The 18,809-nt window shown below is 36.8% G+C and overlaps 1 protein-coding gene across 4 annotated transcripts in view; it reads left to right on the top strand.

Annotated features, from left to right (window-relative positions):
- Positions 1-18,809, top strand: part of ADAMTS20 (ADAM metallopeptidase with thrombospondin type 1 motif 20) — a 100,185-nt gene that overhangs the window by 12,675 nt on the left and 68,701 nt on the right. For 3 of the 4 annotated variants that reach the window (XM_064448083.1, XM_064448072.1, XM_064448101.1), the window contains exons 3-7: positions 1,310-1,472; positions 5,201-5,457; positions 16,784-16,867; positions 17,534-17,658; positions 18,562-18,602. In XM_064448083.1, the coding sequence (XP_064304153.1) occupies positions 1,310-1,472; positions 5,201-5,457; positions 16,784-16,867; positions 17,534-17,658; positions 18,562-18,602 (670 nt within the window). The remainder of the gene's footprint in view (positions 1-1,309; positions 1,473-5,200; positions 5,458-16,783; positions 16,868-17,533; positions 17,659-18,561; positions 18,603-18,809) is intronic. The other variant, XM_064448093.1, reaches the window with a different exon arrangement.

Genomic DNA, 18,809 nt, shown 5'->3' with positions numbered 1-18,809 from the left:
TTTGTTGCAGAATGAAAGAGGATCCAACCACACTGGATTTAAAATAACTGATTTTTGGATGATAAATATGCTATGTATCAGGCAAGATTACAGATAGTCTGACATCTGCCTGAAGCCTAGCAGACTTTTAAACGTGGAAAACTGGTAACTATTGGAAGGATCAAGGGCATATTATAATTCCAGTACAACACCCTGGACACTAAGGTAGCCTGCAGCAGATTTTAAGACTATTTGTAGGTTGCTTGGAAAAAACCCTATTCTCACTTCTATTCTTCTGTACCTTGCTCTGCCACTCCTCTAAATTTCAAGGTTGACATGAACACTTAATCTCTTAAACCATGTTATGTAGATTATCACAATTCTCTTATTGGTCAACATGTCTTGCTAATATGGCAAAACAGGCAACAGGATGTACTGCACCTGTTCACTCTAGGGGCTTCATTGGCTGAGGTGAGGAAGTTGCCAAAAAATCTGAAAATAATTTAACCAAATTATTACATGGTTTTTCTTCCTTGTAGTCTCCTGAAATGAGGTGCTTAAGCCATGGGAACCTATGAATTTGGTTAGGAGTGCAGAGAGAAAGAAGAGATTCTATTTTAAGATTTCATAATCAAATGGATTATGGGGTTTGGGGCTGGGGGAAAGGAACTCAATTTTTCTTTTTATATGTGCTAGTGCTTTTGTTAGTCAGGTTCCTTTGGTTCCCATTACATAGTTACCCATGTGTGTCCGCTACAGAGTGGGGGGAAAATTGAGGAGAAAGACACATTAATGAAACTGTCAACTTTGAATTCCTGGAACTTGTTTCAAAATCTTTAAAAAGAATATCAGGTTAATGCTGTTTCTAACCTATGGGCAAAATGCAATTTCAGAAGAAAAATATTATATTAATTGTGTAAAGGACAGAAGGCAGCAAATCAGTCTAGAACTTGGACAACACTCAATTCTGAATTTCCTGATGGCCTCTGCTTTCCTTGTGCAGTTCCCAGCTGTTCCTGCTTGGTTATACCTATATTTTCTTTACTTTTGTGATCTCCTTTGTTTCATTAACTCTGTAGATCCATTACCTGTGATACATTGTTAATAGGCAAGGTAGTCTGTTAAGACTTATTCTGGTAGGATAACTCTGAAAGCAAACTTCTCTTTGCCTTACCTTCAAGCTTCCATCTCCAGCTTCCACTGAAGTTTCCTGTCTCAAATGCAAGTTTGTTTCCATTAATTTCAAAATATCACAGTTTATTCCAATGCAAATTATTTTTATATCAGTAATTTTAGAGGAAAATAAATCAATTACTTCTCTTACTTTCAGGTGGGCACCTTTAAGGCACATGATGGTGAATATTTTTTAGAACCTCTGATGAAAGCGGATGGAGGTGAACATGAAGATGAGCATAACAAACCACATCTTATATACAGGCATGAAGAACTTAAAAAGAAGTATCAGAAACCCCATAAAACTTGTGAAGTTTCAGGTATAGTCATACTTAAAATTTCAATGTGACCTTCTCAAATTGTTAAAAAAAGCAAATTTTTAATTTTTGTAAATAATATTTATCTCCAGATTGTTCCATTAGAACCTGCACATTTCTTTCATGTAGGCTTGGCAGCAATTTTTTTTCTGCCAGTGGCTAATTCAAACGTAGGATAAGATGTGCATATAAAAAAAAACAAAACACAAAATAAAATTCATATCACTGCAAGAACTTCTCTGGGTTTACTTTTACATCTACATTGTCCCATATGTAAACATTAGAGTAGATCCTCAGGACTTGTTCTTGCTTATATTCACAAAAGATAATGAACTTATTGCAAGTCTAATAATACAGGACATCTGTCTTTCTTAATAATGGAAGTATCTATTTAATGTAGATTTTTGTCCTTAGTATTTTAATAATTCATACTAATATTCATAATATTTAGTTTTAATTAAAATAAAGGGAAATGGAGTAATTTACAAGCATGCTGTTAGGATATGTGACAACTGAATGGTTGTACTTTCATAGCTTCACAGTATATAGTTTAGTCCTTAAGCAGAGTAACTTAAGAGTGAGAATGTATGCAAGTGACAGTGACTATGAAAGACAAAAAGCTTTAATGCCATGAAGCAGTAAGTAGACAGCACTGTGCTTTAATATGTTTTTAGTGGGGCAGAAAACTTCCAGTAGTTTTTAGTTATGCATGCATCTTTGTAGCTGGAAAATAGGATGATGCAAGCAAGACACCTGCAGCTACCATCAGAGTACAAAAACTAGACAAAAGAGCGGGATTAGAAATTTATTTATATGAAATTGTAGGTGTCCCTAGACTCATTCTAAACACTGAGATGCCATCTGCTTTGGGGTATAATGATGTAGAAGCCTTTGAAGATCCTGTCCAAGCAATGTGCTTTGTAACCTTTACTATTATACTAGTGCCATTTTAAAAATACTTTTTGTTGGAAATATTTTTTTAACCCTAGAGACATAAATGCTTTTCTTTTGCTTTTCATAGAAGCATAGGGGCTTTGTTTACTGGGCTTCAAAGACAATATAAATGGGTGAGATTCACTGTAGGAGAAAGCAACTTATATTTGATTCAGCTTGGCATTTAGAAACATTCTGTCTAATATAAAAATCCACCTTTCATGAGATTGAAATCTGCATTTAGGCACTTTGAGTGTACTTGCACTTCAGGAATATTTAACCAAGGCTGAGTGCATAAATATGACTGAAGAAAAGCAAAATAATAAAATTTCAACTTTATTTTCTTAAGGAATATCTATCCAGGTATTTGAAAATAGAAATTGCAGAAATAATGGTGTAGCTTTGGTGGCTAATGTTCTTAATTTTGGACAATTCTTAAAGCATATTTTATACTCAGAAAAAATATGTTGAGAATTCTTTTGTGTGGTTACTAAGGCCAGCAACGAACCATTATTTTCATCTTCAATTCAAGAAATTCTAGTGAAAGATATTTCTTTTCTTTAGCTCTATTTTAGAAAGCTGGTGCTATCTATTTGTTGATTGTCACTGCAGTATGAGGAGTTAGTGCTTTGTTTGAAAAATCAAGCAAGTGTTATTCCTAATTCTTTTTTTAATGATAATATGTACTGAACCCCAAAGTAGAGGTCTTTCCGTTTGAGTGGTTTGGGTTTTCTCTATGTTGTGTATGAGTTCTAGTAATACAAGCAACCTAGTGTGAGAAAAAGGCTCCAAGCTTTAAGAATACGGTCATTCCCCCTTTTCATTCATTGGAGCAACTACAAAAGATTGTGAGCCAGGGATTGCTGTCACTTTTGGGGGAGCAAAATTGCAGAAATGTTTATGGAGGAAAAAACCCTTGTGTTATATATCTTCTTTAGAAGGACAGAAATTTCTCTCCTTTAATGCTAATCTTACATGGTTATTTGCATTCTCCTGTCAAGGAGGGTGTGAATCTCTCACTATAGAGCATATCTAGCAATACTTGTGATCATGGGAGTTCCTCTAACAAATGAACCTTGACAGAGGATATGGAGAGCCATAGCATTCAGTACATCTTTTTAGTTGGAAATTGGACCATGATAATTACTTCTAAAAGTGTCTATCTCTTCCTTGTTTTGTACTAGTTTCTTCTAAACTAACTTGCTGATGAAAAATTAACTCAGGATAGGACATCTGCTGCATTTCCTCTATCTGTAAATCTTGTCTCCTTAATACAGGGAAGCTCGTCTGAGTTTGCCGTAATACATTTTTGATAAATATGATGGCTATTACTCATCCAGTTGTTGATTTATAGTATTTATAAACAAAATTTGATTTGTTCTGGTATTGATTTTTGTCTTGGCTGGTCCATAAATTTAGGTCATCTTTAAATATAGATGGTTTCCCATTTTGCCAGTACTCTGAAATCTGACACCTTCTGTGACCTAATAAAGATAATGTGCGTAAGAGATTGCTTCAGCCAGTTCTCTTCAGCGCATCAAACTCGGTTAGTCTGGACACATCTAATATACATAGGTACTCATTAACAAGCTCCTTTTCAAAGCCAGTCCCCAAATTCTACCCTTGTTGTTGTTAGTGCCAATAGCTTTTGCAATTATTATACCTATATTTTGTGACTGACTTTTAGACAATTACTTGGCAACCTCTCAGGTGCTGCTGTTTTCCCTCTGCTGTTGTTTTCTGGCTGTATTGTGCTCTAACTTCAAAGACGACAGACTACTGACCTGTCAAACGTAGCTTAAAGTTTATGGATGATGGCTCTTCTCTTCAAATATGGAATGCATAGATTTAAATCCTCTCAAGTTGAGGGTGGCAGGGTTGGGATCTCTGAATTCTTGAGTCAGTGCTGTAGTCACCAAGTCATTAGAAAAAAAGGATTAGGAGAGAGATCCTTTGGCAGCTACTTAAGGGGAATCTAGCTTCCAGAAAGACAGTGGAGCTTAGTTCTGAGGGTGCTGACCAGTCTAGTTAGGTGCTTAAGTTCTGGAGAGTAGCAAGAATTCAGGTATGCTTCAGATAAGTTATTTTATATGGGCTATTGCTAAGGTGACTCCCTGATTGATGCATGGATTTTATGTATCAGGCATCAGAAGCCTCTGGTGGCTGGACTGTACAGCATAATTGGAAGTATTGCAGTACTTAATTTGGAGGTACCTGAGTAGGTTCTATATTTCCGTTAGAACCTGATCCTACATAATGAATGTTAACAGAGCTGTTAAGGGTGTCACTGAAGGCTTTTGATGCATACTTGCTTATGAAGTAAACTTCATATTTATATAAATGTTATATAAATGAAAAAGTCAATAGGGCCTTGAATTAAGGACTCAGGCCTAGTCTTTGTTATGGTTTGTTTTGATTGTTAGTGTCAAAGGTTTGTCTATAAAAATACTTTTTTTTTAATTAACTTGCTTCCTTTGTTGCATTGTGTAAGCTGTAGTGCTTATCTCCTTCCAGCCTGCCTGTCTGGATTATATTACGTTCTAGGAACTGTATAATACTGCTATCTCTTAACTAATTTTTAACAATGACTACATATATGATAGAACTACATGGTAATGTACAAGATGTCCAGTTCAATGTTCTTATTACTAACTTCCACGTTCAATATATTCTTGCACTAGTTCTCTTGGAAATAAGATCACAAATAGAAGTTCACTTTGTCTCTTGGGCAGCTTTTCTCCTGTTTTCTCTCTTACTGTTGAATGTGGTTTCTAAATTTAATCTTTTTTACTTTACAGAAAAAGAATTAAAGAGCACTTTACTACATCAAACCTTCAGCAGTTTGAAGGAAGAGAGCAATGTTTTACAGAAGTCTCTCAGTTTAGAGTATGCTTTAAATAACCTATCTATAGAGGATGCTGGCAATCCACATTCCAGGAAAAAACGTTTTCTTTCCTATCCAAGATATGTAGAAGTGATGGTTACAGCTGACACCAAGATGGTTCGTCACCATGGGCAGAATTTACAACACTACGTACTAACACTGATGTCAATAGTAAGTAAACTTAAGTTCATAAGTATTAGCAATTTCAGTTGCGTCTATTCTGCTTTCTCTTCTGCAACTTCCCAGTCTTGTGGTTTAAATGAATTCTGTATTAAAAGAAAGACTCCATAAACATAATAGTAGGGCCAAAACTTCAAATTATGGATCTTTTCAGTTTAATGCAGTAAGGTGTGTGGGTGAAATACTGTGACCTATTTCCTGATTTGCTGTTGCATTAGAAGAATTCTTAAACTTCAGTGAGTTAAACATATGGATTAATGACAGCAGACAGAGGTTAAAAGGCATTGTGAAAGAATGCTTGGTTACAGTAATCCTAACTTTTCAAGTAATTTCAAATTAATATGGGTCAGACTATGAGTTAGCATCACTTGAGATCTCTGTGGTTAGTTAATTCTTGAACCAAAAGTAACTTCTTGTATTGATTCAGGATCTAGTAAAATAAGGTCTGTAAAATCAAAAGGTTTACCATAACATCTGTTGAACCATATATCAGGAAAAGGCATGCTAAAATATTCTGCATGGTAATTCTTTAGTTATAAACATCTATTTCTGGGTGAACAGAATAGCTCTCTAGTTGCCACTGCAGTCAATTTGCTTCATAAAGTTCCAGTGCCATTTAAGATGGCCTGCCAGGTGGGACATCTGACTTGGCCTCAGCTGCTGCTTCACAAAGGTGTGCAAGTCTCCTGTAGATCATGTGTCATATCTACCAGTTCTGTATAGGTGTCTGATAACCTATAGCATCTGAAGTGATGCTAGATAATGTGTAGTTAGGCAACAGAACTGAATCCTGCTCCGTCTAATGTCTAGAGATCCAGATGATGATAGTAGAGATGCTGTCACCTATTACACAGATGTAGGCACCTAAATTTAGAAGATGGAATTTTTTAAATTGGTTTATAAGAAAAATAATGAAATTTTAAAGGACATTATCATACTTTATTTTCAGTATCTGAATTTTTTCTACTAGCAGTGGTGTGAAGGCCTGAAATGTCAGGTATTAAAAAAACCCCAAAAAATCAGTATTGAAAGGTGGATTCTTTCTTATAGTACAGACACAACTTGGAATTCTTTTAGAAACAAGTGATCCCAAAGATGCCATATCTATGAAGTTACTTCTTTAATACTGAGCTGTACTAAGAACCAAAATGAAGTGGTCAAACTTATTTTAAAATGGAAGCTGTTTTTTACAAAAATCTACGATAAGGTGAAATGGAACATTTATTGTTTAATTTCATGAGGTGATTAGAGATAATGTAATTCCTGATCTTTAACATTGTTCCTGCATCTGTAGATGATGTACATTCAACCACTGTTCCTTACAGTGTAATGTTTCTTCTTTTTACTTACATAATTGGATTTCTACCACGTAAAAAGGTTATGCATTGTACAGTCGCTGCTGAAGGAGTCTATATGAACTGTTTAAGATCTAGTATTTAACATACACATGTATGAGTGAAAGACTACCAGTTCTTTGCTGAAAACCTTGTGGTTTCATTCTTGTGCTTACCTACCTATACTGTAAAACTAGGGCTCAGGGCACTTATTGCTGGCTTTGAGGTCATGACATACATGAACACTACATCTTTAACATGAATTTAATCTTTGAATGCCACAGTAGATAGTAAGATCTATAGCTAGAATCTTCTGGCAGCTCTTCTTCCACATGTACACCTGCTCTGTCTGAAGGTAATCTTGAAACAAGTTTGTTGAGACAATATTTCTAGAAATGCTTAGCTTTTATAAATGCAGATATTTTAAATATAAAATCAGATCTTAATTCTGAAAGATTTTCTTTGTAGCCCAGTCAATTTCATCCCCACCCCTCCAAGAATACACATCCCAGCTCATATCCCTTCTCCTTGAAGCACTTCAGTGATGTCATAGAATCACAGAACAATTTAAATTGTAAGAGACCTTTAGAAGTCATGTGGCCCAAGCCTCTACTCATATATACGTATGTACGTGTGTGTATAGCTTTGTCAAACAAATGAAATAATGCATATGAGGATACAGTCTTCAGTCTCTTTTTTCCTTCCCCATAGTAGTTACTTTTTAGTAAACTGGTAATGTGAAGAATAGGAAAACAAGTGACTACCACTCTTTGCTATGTAATCTATATTAGAACTCATCACTATGCAGGTGGGTCGTTCCTTGGCCCACAGCCTGTTAGTGTTTGAAATAGAACCATTATTAGTCTTATTTCATTACGCATAAAGGGAAGAAATGAAATTATTAAATTTTATCCTTTCTGCCATTTTACAGATAGCTTTGACTATTAAATTTAACTGGTACTTGCGTCTGGTCAAGTGACTTCTCCTGTTACAGGAAATTGTCCAGTTGCTGACATTTTAAATGAATCAAGCATTATACTCTACTCTTATAATAATTCTGAAGCTTAAGGATATTCAGTTTTGGCTTGGATTTTAAAGAAACCTAAAAAGTTTTAGCATACAAATCCCATTAAATTTTAATGAAAAAGACATCTAGGTCTCAAAAGAACCTTTGAAATCGTGGCCCATTTTTCTTTTTTTTAGCATCAACAAAGCTACTAAAGTAAACTTGCTGCTATAGGATACTTTTATGAGTGGAAAATAAGAACTGAAATATACTGCTAAATATTTTTAGGGTTTTAAGTGTCTTGTCACTCATCCAGTTCAACCTGAAAGGGCTTAACTCTCAGCATGCAAGTAATCCCATTGAACTGGAACTGGAATGCATTTTCTCTTGTCTTTAAAATTGCATAAATCTTGGCAAGAAGAGTATTCACAGTATTTGCAATGTGTCTTGGAAACACTAGTTCTGATTGAAATATGTATTTAGAAGTAAAAGGAAAACCTTTGCCATAGGACTTCATTGTATTTCAATAAAAAACTTTGATAAAAAGTGGTGTTATTTAATGTAAAATAATAAAGGAAATAATAAAGAAATCTGATTGCTTAACTTGCAATGTCCTTTCTTGTTCCTCCAAGCATTTTACCAGCATAGCAGGCAGCACGTACTGCCTTAATAGATTTAGTAGCTGGAGGACTCTATCTTAGGCACATTATGTTGTGACAGTTTGAAGTCCCTAACCCTAAAGCTTGATCTTAGCAACTGCAATAATCCATTAAGACACTGGAGTTTACTGTAAAAGCACCAAAACACCATCAAACCTAGTTCTATGATACATTCTGAGGTACTGTCCTGATTTTCTGAATCAGGATCCTGATTATTGACACCTTTTTAAGAAATGTACTGCTTATACAGTTAGTTTGGTGGCAAAAAAAACCTTCTTGGTCTGTTCTTAGTCTGCTTGCAACAAAACTTTAATCTTGCCTTTCTGAAAAGAAAATTTGACATGTAAAACCACCTGTGGTAGGGCTATGTTGGCCAGCTCAGATGGTGAACTTGGCTGGCTGCCTAGTCATGTGAGTGTTAGGGTTGGAGCATGGGAGGAGGGGCAGCCATGCATTCAAGGGGAGGATTGAGACAGCATCAGTTCAAACCATTGAACTTGCAGTGAGACTGGAATCATAAAATGGCATTATATAATGGTAAAATAATGCCATTATAAAATGGTATTAAAAGCTGGTATTTTTAATTGTCATCAAGACAGGCTCTGAACTTGAACTGCACATAAATGGTTTTGATTCTCCATTGTTTTGTTCTTCATGTAATCTTTCAGATCTGTACAAATCAAGCTGCTGTCAAAGTACCTTGAAATAGCTACTGTCATTTTAGTAATGTTTTGAGGCTACCATAATTTACTGAGTTGTAAAATGTAAGGCAGTAAGTAACAGGTCTTAACAGCAGAAAATTTTTCTAGTTGTCTTCTTTACTTTTTTGCTGTTCTGACAGCTAATCATCAACATTGATCGTGAAATATTTTCTATGTGGAAAGATCCCATGCACGAGTGTGCTGCCCTGTCATTAAAAAACAGCCAAATTCTTTTGTCCTAATATATATATGGGATGAATTTAAAGCATGTTTTTATACTTTGCGGTTCATACCATACAATTGTTAACAGTTCATCTTTCCTTAACACTCTGGGAAAACATAGATGCATACTAGCATTTAAGAACATTTGACATTACTGATTCTGCCCATATAGTCATCATTAAAATGTAGGTTAATAATTTCATTTGTATGACTAGCATCTGAAAGGCAATAAATATTTTTAAATTCAAAATGTAGTGATAAGTTCATTGCTCCTTGCATCTGCTACTTAAACTATGCTTGTATATTATCCCTTTTTCACTCAGATCAGTGTATTACTACTAATACTGCAGGAATGCTCGGTGCTTTTTTATCTTTCTCAGTGAAATCTAGAGAGCCAGCACAAAGTCATTTGGTTCTTGCCTAAGCTCTATACCTTATGTTTCTTCTGGATATATAAAACCACACGATCTTGTGCACTTTGATGTGGTTAAAATGAAAATGGATATTTGATTATACACTAGTGAATATACCAATGAATAATTGGAAACAATTACTTTCAAAGTATTGTTGGTATAAAATTCTGAGCTAGACTTGTTTACCTTGACATAAGGATATCTATATGGGTATTAAAAAACCCTCCTCTTTTTAAATTGTGACTCCCCTTGTATTCTATTTCCAGGGTGCCTGTATATTAAATGTCATAATGCCTTTCTACATCTTGAGGTCCACTAGCTAATACAGAGGTATTAGAGCCAGCAGTGTACCCAAGTGGCCAAGAAGGCCAACACCATCCTGGTTTGTACCAGAAATACTGTGGCCAGCAGGAGTAGGGAAGTGATTGTGCCTCTGTACTCGGCACTGGTGAGGCTGCACCTCGAATACTGTGTTTGGTTTTGGGGCCCTCACTACAAGAAAGACATTGCAGTGCTGGAGTGTGTCCAGAGAAGGGCAACAAAGCTGGTGAAGGATCTGGAGAACAAGTCTTCTGAGGAGCGGCTGAGGGACATGGTTTAATGGTGGATTTGGCAGTGTTAAGTTTACGGTTGGACTTGATGATCCTAGAGGTCTTTTCCAACCTAAATGATTCTATCAAATCTTGCAGTATGGAGGTTGGCACATACTTGCCCATCTTTACACTTCACTGCTGTTAGTGCTATTTATTACTATTGCTACCTCGGTGGTCGTGTGTGTCATTAGATATCTAATGATTAGACTAGTACTTGTCTCTGACTTTCTCCTCAGTAGTACAGGGTTCAAGGTCTGCCCCTGTGGAGGGGCCTCGGTACTGTTTAATTATGATAAAGGCCTTGCTCTAGGCTGCCTGGGACTCATCTTGTGTATAAAGAGGAGACATTTTGCCAAGCAACACATATGTATTTTTCATAGCTTCTAATGACTAGAGAAGCCTGGCTACGTCTATGCCTTGTGAAATTATCTTTTCAGGTAGTTTCTTTCAGATACTGAAAGGAAGGATGCTTTGACATCTGAGTTGTATATGATAGTGTTTCTGTGATTATAGCCTTGGTGCATGTTTTCATCAGAAGGCTGAGATGATGATAAGTTACCATTTACTGAATTATTGCAATGTTAAAGGGATATCTTTGCAACCATCTCAGTCCCAAGTTAGAGGTAAGACAGAGCACAGGCATTCTTGGCAGGGTGACTCAGCCTTTAAAAGAGATGTATTCTCTCTTCTTGCCTCCACTAGAGTACCTTAGGGAGTCATCTGGAACCTCTGCTTGGTTAACTCAGGGGATGGTAGATTGAAGAGGACTTGGATGAGGGTATAGGAGGTGACCTAAAACTCATTGTGTGTGGGGGGAAATGGTAACTCTAAGGTGTGTAGGTATACTTGTGCAAGCTTGCATGAGAAGTCTCTGCTGGCATTAGGTTCCACTGGTGAAAGCACAAGTTTGTACAGAACTAGGGATGGAGCAGAATAGGAGTAACACCAGAAGAAATAACACAGCTTTTATTCCTCATTGAAGCAATAAATGCTGTGATGACTTCTTTATCTCATGACTTCAGGCAATTCTGGGGTCTTACAAAATATATGACAAAATCAGTATGTGACAATGGAAGAGGTGAAGGAGAAATCTCCCAGATCCTGGATATCTTACATCCTTTCAGCACTACAGTGATAAATAAGAGATTGTTGGAGCCTGCAAAATATGTGAGCTAAGAAGTGATACTGTCTTTCTTTCAAGGGATATGAATGTTTGTATTCTCCTACTACTGTGGTTGTGTGTAACAGACAAGAGGAAAGAAGAGGTCTTGTGATACAACATTTAGGAAAAAAGAGCTGAAGAAGTCGAGTTTGATTTGGATATATCATTTACTTACCTTCCAGCCTCTAGATGTACTTGCTAATTTACTACTCCTTTTCTAAATAGGGCATTTTCCACAATTCATAGTCCCAGTTTAATGGGCAGTTACAACAGGGATATCAAGAGAAGCTAAACTTTGTTGTGACCAAGTTGATTCTAGTCACCTGGCAGCCACAGCTGTGGTGATGACAAGATCTGACTTAATCTTTGAGAATGTAATGAAAATGAAAGCTGTGATCCTTCCACTGAAGAGTCACTAGCTTCATACATATATATTCCCCCCCCCCTTTCTTTACTGTTGTGCTGTCTGAACTGTTCTGTGGTGTGGATTCTGATTTTAAGAGTCTGAAAAAAATCTCTTGAAACTAATTTCCTTTTGTCTTGGCTATTACCTCCTACTTCTGTGGAGCCTGGTTTTAGATCACTGTAAAGCAAGTAGATCTGGAAATTGTAAAGTGGTGGTGTATTCTATCAAATTCCTATCCCATTTCATCATCCTTTTTCATGAATGCTTCCAATAAGAGAGCATTGAAAGATGTATCCTTAGAATACAGGAGCAAGGAGTACTTACCCCTGTAATTTTTCATTAAAAATAAGAATCTTATATTCCATATCTTTGACACTTCCCTGCACTGATCTATCATTTCAAGTCTTAGCTGATGATTTTAGCCTGTACAGTTCCCTAGGTAAATCTTCAAGTTTGGTTTGTGGTTTTCAACTCTCAGAACTTTTCTCTTCACACATGTGTTCAGCCAGCCTGCAGAATCTACTTTACTTCACTGGTAAGGGTGACTCATTATCAGCACAGAGTCTTGCTCTTTGGTCTTTCTTAAGCAGTGGTAGTAACTAAATGTTTGGAGGCTGTGAAAGTGCACATGAGACAAAGGATCCATACTTTGACTCAAATGTAGGGTTAATGACAGCAGTGCTACTTTTATGTTTAGCAGGAGCTTATCTGTCTCCAGTATGAGAGAAAGTATGCTTGGGATTCTGGCAAGAACTGCTGGCCTTGGGCACCTAAGTGACATCATTTCAGGTCTCAGCTGTTCTACAGTCAGATAGCCAGTAGATAATTCAGATGGTGCATGAATATGGTGTTGAAGGTCCTGCAACAGATTCTTTTCAGGTGTGCAATGAGATTTTTCTCTTCTTATACCTACTCAGTCTAATGCATCTATTCTGAGGTATAAGTCACTTGTATTGGGTTTTGAAGAAATAGTTATGTCTAAATATTTTAAATCGACATTGTGTAAACAGGCAGGAAGGAGGATACCTGACTGGGTTTTGTGTTGGTTTCTTTGCCTTCTCTGTTTTCAGATTTTGTTAGCAGATAACCTCAAAAGACAGCATTTCCACAGCAGTAAGATTTTTTTCAAGGGACTGTTAATGTACATGAGGGAATATCCATCAACTACAGTAACAACCACAAATAAGAGTAAGGAATGCTACATTTTAATCCCAAGAAGGCTCGTCTTGGACTTCTTGCCCAGATCATTCTAATCACCCAGGAGCAGAAATGAGTCTTCCTTTCACATACTGTGGTACAGTAGCTGAGGGGTAATGTTGCACTGAAGGTTGATAGTTGCAGTTTAGGTACTTGTGGTATTATTTGGTATTAGTTGAACCTAGTTAACCCCATCATCCAGTTCTCAATCCCTTTGCCTATTCTACCTGAATTATAACCTTGTAGAACTGGACAAATCCTGTACTGGTTTCTGTCCCCTGTATCAAGTGTCACTACCTCAGATGACCGGCATGCCCTTTACATGACAGCCAGTGAAATGCAGCTGTTCCCTGCATTTCAGAACAAGACATTAACTAGACTGACTTACAAGTTAATAGAAAGATGTTTCTGACTAATGTAGTGGCCTTCTGTGATGGAGTGGCTGCATCAGTGGACAAGGGAAGAGCTATGGATGTCATCTATCTGGACTTCTGTAAGGCCCCCACAACATTCTGGCTGCCAAATTGGAGAGAGATGGATTAGGCAGGTGGACTATTAGATGGATAAGGAATTGGCTGGATGGCCTTGTCCAAAGAGTTATAGTCAATGGCTCAATGTGCAAGTGGAAACCAGTAATGAGTGGTGTCCCTCAAGGGTCTGTATTGGGACAAATACTATTTAATATCTTCATTGATTACATAGTGGGATTGAATGTACCCTCAGCAAGTTTGCAGATGGCACCAAGCTGCGTGATTCAGTTGATTCACTTGAAGGAAGGGATGCACCCAGAGCGACCTTGACAGACTTGAGGAGTGGGCCTAAGTGAACCTCATGAAGATAAACAGGGCCAAGTGCAAGTTCTTGCAGGTGGGTCAGGGCAATCCCCAGTATTGATGCAGACTGGGGAAAAAAGGGACTGAGAGCAGCCCTGTGGAAAAGGACTTGTGGGTACTGGTGGATGAAAAGTTGGGCCAGTGTGAACTTGCAGCCCAGAAAGCCAATGGTATCCTGGGCTTCGTAAAAAGAAGGATAGCCAGCAGGTTGAGGGAGGTGATTTGCTCTGCTCTGGTGAGACCTCACCTGGAGTACTGTGTCTGGCTCCAGGGCATGCAGTACAAGAAGGACATAGAGCTGTTGGAGCAGGTCCAGAGGAGGCCACAAAAATCATCAGGGGGCTGGAGCATGTCTCCTGTGAGGAAAGGCTGAGAGAGTTGGGGTTGTTCAGCCTGGAGAAAAGAAGGCATCAGGAAGACCTGATTGTAGCCTTTCAATATATAAAGAGGACTCACAAGATCAAGAGAGACTTTTTACTAAGGCCTGTAGTTGTCAGGACAAGGGCTTACAGTTTTAAACTGGAGAGAATAAGTTTAGATTGGAAGTAAGGAAGAAATTTTTTATGATGAGGGTAGTGATACACTGGAACAGGTTGCCCAGAGAAGTTGTGGATGTGCCCTATCCTTGGAAGAGTTGAAGGTCAGGTTGGATGGGGCTTTGAGCAACCTGGTCTAGTGAAAGATGTCCAACCCTCCTAGCCACAGGCAGGGACCAGATGATCTTTAAGGATCTTTTCCAACCCAAATCATTCTAGGATTCTTTTTACTGTATTTCTATAGCAGTGCCTGTTTCAAAGATACAATCTAGACATGAAACAGTCTATTACCTGTTCTGTAAAAGATCTTTCTGCTAATGCTGTGTGCATGTAATCTTCCTGTATAGGTTTATGCTGTAACAAATTCTCTGTTGGCTCTTATTCTCTAAGTGGCTCTTATATCAGCTTTTGTGGTAGGAGAGTCAATCTTCAGGGCAAGCATCTTCACATTATAAACCAAAGATCTTCACGGATCTCATTTCTGTTTCCTCTCTGACATGATTTTGGAAAGCCATATGAACCAGTCTTCTGTTTCTTCTTTGCTGAAGAAGAATAAAACTTGAAATAGTTGGGCTGGAATTAATCTCCCCTAGCCTCATACATCTGAAAATTAGACAACTCATCTCCCTCCATATTAAAGGGATAAAGAAATGAAATAGTATCTTACTGTCCTGTATGAAAATACATGTATCTAAATATGTCTTCAGATAGTCACGTCTACCCAAGTTGCTTTCTCCTTCTCCATTGACTGAAGGAATGTAGACTGCTTGCTTGCTGTTAGTTACATGAGCTGAGTGTGATAATTGTTTGTGTTACTCTAAGACATCAATTCATTCAGGAACATACCTTGACTATTTGTGATATTTCATGGGGAGAATAAATATCCAGAAATATAATTTCTAAGTTTATCAAAGTGGATCTCAAACTGTAGGAACACATTATGAGCTTGATAGTTTGTGGTAGTTTAAAAGTAGTTTTGAAGTAGCAAAATGGTATTTTATTTCATTCAAATTCAGATAACCTCTTCTGCCTAAATAGTGCTTGAGCCTTTACAGGCAGCTTTTTTTTGACAAAGGTATTCTGAATGCATCTATGCCTAATTGAACTCTTCAGTGAGCGCTTGAGAGATGCTCCTTATTCCCACCTCAAATAGTTGGATACTTGCTGGTTAGTAACCAAGAATGGAGTCCATATGGAAGGAAGCAGACAATAGCTGTGCTGCTCTGAAACGTGTTCTCCATATGGATTCCAAAACTCAGGCTCCTTCCCTGCCCTTATCAAATCCTCCATTTCCAGCTTGTGTATCAACAAATAATGAAGGACAATGCTGCACATTATGGAGTCTCCAGTTTAGAGAAAGGGAGAGTGTGACTCAGTGGGAGCCAGTGCTCTATCAGTTCCAATGTTCATGATCAACATATCATAATACAAAAAAAAAAAAAAAGAAATATTGCTGTTACCTGTTACTTTTGTAGCCTTGCAGCCTTAGCACAAGCCAGAAGGGAGGAAAGCCAGAACTTCTGTGGTTGGTGGCAACTCTGGTTTAGATAAGGCTGTCATTCAACAACTGCGTTAAGTCAAATTGTAGAATCCATGTGGATGGGATGTCTGAGCTATTACTGAGAATGAATACACTTTTTTACTGCTTTTATGAAGAATAGCTTTCAAAGTGGTTCACTTTGTATGAAACTGACTCATGATTTTTACTACCTAGCTGCAAGATTTATATATAAAAATGCCTGTTGGGTATGCAAATATGAATTTTATGAATAAAGAAAGAAGCCTTTGCATGTGTCACCTATATTTTCAATACAGGTTTACAACTTAGTCTAGCTTCCATTAAAAGTAAAAGCAAAAACTTATTGGTTCAAAGTTGCTTTCTAAAACCCTCTAATATTTTAGGTATTGATTCTACAAATCTTCTGCATAAATCAGCTTATGTCTATGACAGTCACAGTTTTGTTCCTGATATTTTATCAATAAACCACAGGTTTTACAGTATATAATAAGTATACTTTTTACACTAGCATTTCAACATGGTGTCTGAGTGTTTGGAAATTAATATAAAACTGGATATTTAAAACTGGGCAACGATTCTGTCTTTGTCACCATATCCTTTTGTAGAAAGATGCAGACAAATGCCTGAGAAGTCTATTGTGTAGCAACTTGGGTTTTTGGATAACTTGTTTGCATGACAAAAAGAGATATGGATATCAAGTGAGTTTAATATTCTAATCTGACTTTTTTCTCTTTAGGTTGCAGCAATCTATAAAGATCCAAGTATTGGAAATCTTATAAATATAGTTATTGTAAAATTAATTGTAATTCACAATGAACAGGTAGGAAGAATAAATATTAAAAAGATTTATTTATATTAGAAGAAACAAAATACATGAATTTTCATTGTAATTTGTAATTCCAAAGTTGAACATTTTTTAGTTTTAAATACAAAATATTTGCTTTACCTCTAAAATCTGGTTTTATAATAGGAGGCTACATGTCAAATGTGAGGCTAACTTAGGAGCCTTTATTTAATGCCTGTGTTTCCCCATCTCACTACTAGCACCTCCTGTTGACCTAAGTGAACATAAATCAGATACTGTATGAAAGCTTATGGTATAACTACCTAAAGTGTTTTGATGGAGGGTTTTCAGCCCTAAAAACTGCAATATTTTAAGATTGTAAGAAATATATACTCTTCAAATACATGTTTTTATAGTTATTTATCATAAATGTCTTGTCACTCTGTTTTTTTTAATATTTAACACATGGTGCATGCTCACACACACTGAATAAAATGGGTTCTTATAACTGATGACTTGTAGCTAAATTAAGACCTGATCCTACAAACAAATCTGTCAGTGAACTTATGTGGAGTCCTGCTGACTTCCTTTCCATGCACACTCATTGTTCTGCAGACTAGGGACACAAATGACAGAGTAATAAGTGCAAGTGCATGAATATTAAAACCCTTATTTGGATTTTTTTGGCCATTTCTTGCTTAGGAAGGACCAGCTATCACTTTTAATGCAGCTACCACTCTTCGTAATTTTTGCTTATGGCAGCAAGCACAAAACACTTTGGATGATGCTCACCCTTCTCATCATGATACTGCTGTTCTTATCACTAGGTACAGTATCTGAAATAACCATAACTACTTAGCTAATTGAGACAAATGCTTCAGTTTCTTTTTTGCTATGTAATTTTTTGATCATTCCACTGATATTGTTCTTAGATAATTGAAGTGAATAAAGACTCTCTTGCACTTCCCAAACCAATGATTATCAATTCATGAGCAATTACTCTGAGTGCTATGTTGGTAGCTAAACATCTGATGAATCTTTCATTAAAGATGGTGGAAATTACTTAGATCTGAAATTGTTACAAGGAAGTGAAGTCTTTAACTATTGTAGGTATATGTGATAGGGGTGGGGTGTTCTACATAATGGAATCAGCTGAAGGATGCAGTGGTGGTCAGCTCCTGATAGCCCAGGTGTAAATAGAACTACCAAAAGCTTACAAATGGAAAACATTTAAATATTAGCATATATTCTTCCGGTACATCAGTTGCCTCAGTAAAGGCTCTGTTGTTCATTCACTGAAATATATTCTCTTTTGCTGTTCTTTTTCATTATTTCCCCCCCACCCCACTGTTCCAGTTGGATGTACTCCAGCACTTCAAACTGTTTGATATTTGTCCTGAATTTTATGTTGTTATTTTGGCAGAGAGTTCACTACATAAGGTAGTTTCAAGTATACTGCAATCTGCACATTTTTCAGCAGCATTTCATGCTTGATCTACCTTCTCTGTTGTGGAGAAATAATAGTATTTGAGTTTTTATTCTTTGCAGGCTACATAGAAAGGAATACTGTGAGCTTACTTTCACTAGAATGCAAATTGTTTGAATGGGCTGTAAGATTAAAAATTGAGAATCAGATTTGCAATTGATGTAATTAATACAAAAACAGTGAAATACTTTTAAAATGTTCTTTTATTTGCTGTAATAATTTTAAATAAATCTTTTCCTTCAAGGGAAGATATCTGCAGAGCAAGAGAGAAGTGTGATACTCTTGGTGAGTTATTCTTTTTTTAATCATTATGATTTTATAAGAGAAAATGTATAAGAGAATTTCAGTGTAGGGGAGAAAAATCAGTAGAAGAGATAAATCATTTTCTGACTGCAAAATTCCTTGAATCATTAGAGTTGGAAAAGACCTCTAGGATCATCAAGTCCAACTGTCAGCCTAACACCATCATGCCTCCTAAACCATGCCCTGAAG

This window comes from Phalacrocorax carbo, chromosome 1 (genome assembly GCF_963921805.1).
Source record: "Phalacrocorax carbo chromosome 1, bPhaCar2.1, whole genome shotgun sequence".
NCBI classification, from domain to species: domain Eukaryota; kingdom Metazoa; phylum Chordata; class Aves; order Suliformes; family Phalacrocoracidae; genus Phalacrocorax; species Phalacrocorax carbo.
This window is presented reverse-complemented; position numbering and strand designations above follow the sequence as displayed.